This window comes from Buceros rhinoceros, unplaced genomic scaffold (assembly GCF_000710305.1).
Source record: "Buceros rhinoceros silvestris isolate BGI_N320 unplaced genomic scaffold, ASM71030v1 scaffold5026, whole genome shotgun sequence".
Taxonomy (NCBI): domain Eukaryota; kingdom Metazoa; phylum Chordata; class Aves; order Bucerotiformes; family Bucerotidae; genus Buceros; species Buceros rhinoceros.
In genome coordinates, this window is record NW_010415683.1 from 249 (window position 1) to 2311 (window position 2063).

At 46.9% G+C, this 2063-nt stretch overlaps 1 protein-coding gene across 1 annotated transcript; it reads left to right on the plus strand.

The window, feature by feature from the left end:
* Positions 1 to 245: 245 nt before the first annotated feature.
* On the plus strand, positions 246 to 1586 carry LOC104494633 (3 beta-hydroxysteroid dehydrogenase type 7-like; the record flags this gene model as incomplete). The annotated part of the gene is made up of 2 exons (XM_010137496.1): positions 246 to 408; positions 1162 to 1586. Coding segments are annotated over 2 exons (588 nt in total), but the record flags the coding sequence as incomplete, so codon positions are not given.
* Positions 1587 to 2063: the final 477 nt, after the last annotated feature.

Below are 2063 nucleotides of genomic sequence, written 5' to 3' on the forward strand. Positions count from 1 at the left end.
CAACATCCCTCAGTGAGCACCAGAAGAGTGCAGGCATGCTACAACAAAAAACCCCCAACCTAAATCAAATTGGGCACCTCCTTGCATTTTTAGGGACCCAAACCAGGCCCTAACTATCCAGAGCACCTCTGAAAACACTGACTCCTCCAGCCCAGGTTTTGGTTTTGTCTGGCAAACCCAATATCACTGCAGAAGATGTCACCTCTGAACCCACCGCTCACTAACACCCCTCCCTGGTTTTACAGCTGAGCAACGGTGGGAAACTCACGACCTGCATCATCCGCCCAAACACCGTGTACGGGGAGAAAGCGGCATTTCTTCAGGAGTCGTATTTGCTTGTCAAAGCCAGCAACGGCGTGTTGAACTACCTGGAGCCTGAAAGCACCGAGCGTAATCACACGTACGTGGGTGAGTGATGATGGATCCCTTTGCATGTGCTGCTATCAGGCTGCTTTAGTCACTGGGGGCTTTACACGCCAGCTTAACACTGACCTTCCAAGACAGAGAGATGTCGATGGTGAATGAGCACAAATATTTTTATAACCACAGAGCTTAGACTGGCTGAAAGAAATTTTAAAACAGTTCTTCACATTCTACTGGTTTTCCTGGGAAGGATTTTGGTTTTTTGTCCCCTCGACATGGGGGAAATGTTGTTTAGAAAACTGAAAAAATCTAAATCAGTGGAAAAAAGGACAGAGATCTAATCTTCCTTCTTCTAGGTTAATGTTTCAAGGGATACATGGGGGGAGTGAGAAAAATTCAGGCAGTATTTTTTAAATGTTTTTGGTTTGAAATGACATTTAATTTCTTCTTTATTAGAAGAAATTAAACTAACACTACAGGTAAAATTCTATACACGAAAGGCTGTACTATGTAACTCACCTTGGCAAGCACAAAGACCTACTCACAAAACCCACAGAAAGAGCGTGGCGTGGTGCTGAGCGCCTTTCGGGGGAGTACGGCTCAGCACCACGGCACGCAGGGTTTGGTTATGTCGTGCAGCAATCTTACACATCTTTTTCCAGAAGCGCAGGTAATAGTAGGTCAAAAATGCTGTTCGAGAAGAATCAGGCCTAGAGAAAGCGAGTAGTCATTCTACAGCAAACAGGAAAAATGAGCTCCTCCTGAATACCTGTTTCTCTCCCCCTCTCAATTCTCCAGGGAATGTCGCATGGATGCACGTTCTTGCAGCAAGGAACTTGCAGCTGAAACCAGACTTACTCGCAGGACAAGTGTATTATTGCTATGATGACACGCCAACAGGGAAAGGTTTTCTGGTCAGGCATCAGCTGTTGTCCTCCGTGGACCCCTCAGTCAGACTAGGCTCACACATCCCGTACTGGAAGATGTGGTTAATGGTACAACTGCACAGGATAATCAGGGCCATCTTGTACCCTTTCTGGAAGCCACAGCCTTTCCTCAACTTGCCTTTACTGAACACGATAGTCACCACCTTCTCCTATGAGACAGACAAAGCCTCCAGGCATTTTGGGTACAAACCCTTCTTCACCTGGAAGGAGAGCAAGCACAGAACAGCGCAGTGGCTGACAGCAGCAGTGGGAACCCTTCATGGAAAGAAGAACTGAGCAGCACGTTTGGGGTAAGGAGAGAGCTTATCGCCCCAGCTCTGTGCACGTGGATGCTGGCCTCCCTCATGCCGACGGGGCCACCACTGCACGGGGATCACTCGTGGGCACAAGGGAGGCAGGTTCAGGGGACAGATGGTGCACAGCAAGGACCTTTTTGATAAACTCAGTTAATCAGTTTTGTTCCCCAGCCTGACGAGCCTCCAGCTCTTTCTACATTCAGCAAATAGAGCTCTCCCTTGCCAGGGTCTCAGAAAGCTGGCGCGATGGCTCATACACTCAAGGGGTCTTCACTGATAATAAAGCCTGAGTTCTTGATCTGTTTTAGGGTTTAATAAAAAGAAAAAAGGAAAATAAAATTCCCTTTTCCAGAGCTACCTTTTCCAAGATGCCTCCTGTTATTCTTAAGGTGAGGAGAATGATTCTGTTTTGAAACATTATCGCTATATAATGGAGCTTCCACTCTCTTTTGCTAAT